A 2,500-nucleotide genomic window follows, 5' to 3' on the forward strand; every position below is an offset into this window, starting at 1 on the left:
AATGCAGCTGAGAGAGGTTTCAGCACCCCCCGTGACCCCATAAGGGACAAGCGGCAGAAAATTAATGAATGGATGGAAGGATATTCAACAAAAGGTTCGAAAGATTCTCTGTTTAATTCCCGGGCCAGCCCCCACTTATGTTACACTTTGGCTAAGGAAGGCCCAAAGTGCATCATATGTTGAAAATAACCATTAAATACGGTATTTTTAAAGACATTGTTTTTATTTACACAAGTCCAGTATCATCACATTGTAGCTTTTAAGGAAATACAATCAGTAGGCTTAAGGGTTGTTCCTTACATCAACAAAACATTCTAAAAGGGTAAATAACACTAGTTTTTGAAAATAATTACAAATAAATTAAATGTTTTATCTTCTTAAGAGAAAACAGAAAAAAGGGGGTTTCAAATAATAGGTATTCAGACATATGTTGAACAGACATTCTAGAATAAAGTGACTGAGTGCCAAGAATGAGCATCCTGACTTTGCTGGCCTAAACAAAAAATATTCATCAGTCCATTTGAGAGCTTCAAAGTCCATATAATTTTAGTTGTTAGAGTTACTGAGAAAGTCATGTGTACGCTGAGGCTGTTAGATATAAGATGGCTGCATTTAATGACTAATGCGATTATTGTGCCACTTGTGTTATTTATTGTGTCTCTGCGTGGCTGCTTGTTTATCACATGGAAATGAACCAAAACAGGAAGTGCTCCAACCATCACGTACCAATAATAAAGAGCACTATTTTTTCCTCCTCTCTCGTGTGCTACAAATATCTGGGCCATGACCGTTCACCTACTTCCCAAATCCCCTCATCCTCTCCATTATGTCGTTTCTTCTCTCTTCTTTGTTGTTATCCGCCCCCTGGGTTTGAACCATCCTTGCACTTTAGTCTTCATGACTCATTTGCCAGCTTCCATCTCTCTCACATTCATTTTTTTGTGTTCAGTATTCATTCCTGACAGCTACGCCGATTAGACGTGGGGGGAAATAATCACATTTTAGATGCATCGCAATTCAGACATGGACCATGATAAAATTTATTGGTAAATGTTGATAATCAATTTAATTGTCGTAAATAAAGTAATGCAGACAGAATTCCGACTAGCTCTTTTATTGTATGGCATTTGTATTCCAGTTTTGCACACATTTCCATTAATTTAGTAAATGTTAGAATTATTTTAACGTTTTTTGTTACAAATCACAATTTTTTCCAAGTTACAAGTGACAAACGTTTATTTAGTGAAATAAAAGGAAATGTAAAACTGCATGAATGTGTGTGTGTGTATATCCCACCTTCAAAGCCTACCCTGTCCTTCCTACTTATTATACATAGCTTGCCCTTTGCCGACATTCCCAAATGGTTCATTAATCAGGTGTAGCTTCAGTTTCGCCACCTAGTCTGCCATTTTTGACCCTATGCTCATTCTCATTTGACTCTCTCTTCAGATGTGGCCCCAGCTGAGCAGGAAAAGCTCTTCATCCAGAAGCTGCGGCAGTGCTGTGTCCTTTTTGACTTCCTGTCTGACCCGCTGAGCGACCTAAAATGGAAGGAGGTGAAGCGGGCGGCGCTGAGCGAGATGGTGGAGTACATTACCCACAACAGGAATGTCATCACAGAGCCCATCTACCCGGAAGTGGTTCACATGGTGAGTGGAGCTCGTGGCCAGGATGGGATGGGGGGAGGGCGGCCTGTTTTTGTCAAAAGATGAAGATGAGGGTGGAACTCTGTCAGAATAGGGGCATGCTGGTGGACATTCATCCAACCCAAATATAGAGTTCTTAAATTGAACACACACACACATATATATATATATATATATATATATATATATATATATATATATATATATATATATATATATATATATATATATATATATATATATATATATATATATATATATATATATATATATATATATATATATATATATATATATATATATATATACACACACACACACACACACACACAGTGGGGCAAAAAAGTATTTAGTCAGCCACCGATTGTGCAAGTTCTCCCACTTAAAATGATGACAGAGGTCTGTAATTTATTATCATAGGTACACTTCAACTGTGAGAGACAGAATGTGCAAAAACATCCAGGAATTAACACTGTAGGAATTGTAAATAATTTATTTGTAAATTATGGTGGAAAATAAGTATTTGGTCACTTCAAACAAGGAAGATCTCTGGCTCTCACAGACCTGTAACTTCTTCTTTAAGAAGCTCTTCTGTCCTCCAATTGTTACCTGTATTAATGGAACCTGTTTGAACTCGTTATCTGTATAAAAGACACCTGTCCACAGCCTCAAACAGTCAGACTCCAAACTCCACTGGGTCTTCCAGCATGACAATGATCCCAAACACACCGCCCGGGCAACGAAGGAGTGGCTCCATAAGAAGCATTTGAAGGTCCTGGAGTGGCCTAGCCAGTCTCCAGACCTCAACCCTATAGAAAATCTGTGGAGGGAGTTGAAAGTTCCTGTTGCTCGGC

General features: G+C 38.3%; 1 protein-coding gene across 2 annotated transcripts in view; it reads left to right on the forward strand.

Annotated features, from left to right (window-relative positions):
- Positions 1 to 2,500, forward strand: part of ppp2r5ca (protein phosphatase 2, regulatory subunit B', gamma a) — a 76,637-nt gene that overhangs the window by 41,010 nt on the left and 33,127 nt on the right. For both annotated transcript variants that reach the window (XM_061895937.1, XM_061895938.1), the window contains one exon: positions 1,450 to 1,649. In XM_061895937.1, coding sequence (XP_061751921.1) covers positions 1,450 to 1,649 — 200 coding nt within the window. The remainder of the gene's footprint in view (positions 1 to 1,449; positions 1,650 to 2,500) is intronic.

The sequence above is a fragment of the Nerophis ophidion genome, linkage group LG03 (genome assembly GCF_033978795.1).
Source record: "Nerophis ophidion isolate RoL-2023_Sa linkage group LG03, RoL_Noph_v1.0, whole genome shotgun sequence".
In the NCBI taxonomy this organism is placed as follows: domain Eukaryota; kingdom Metazoa; phylum Chordata; class Actinopteri; order Syngnathiformes; family Syngnathidae; genus Nerophis; species Nerophis ophidion.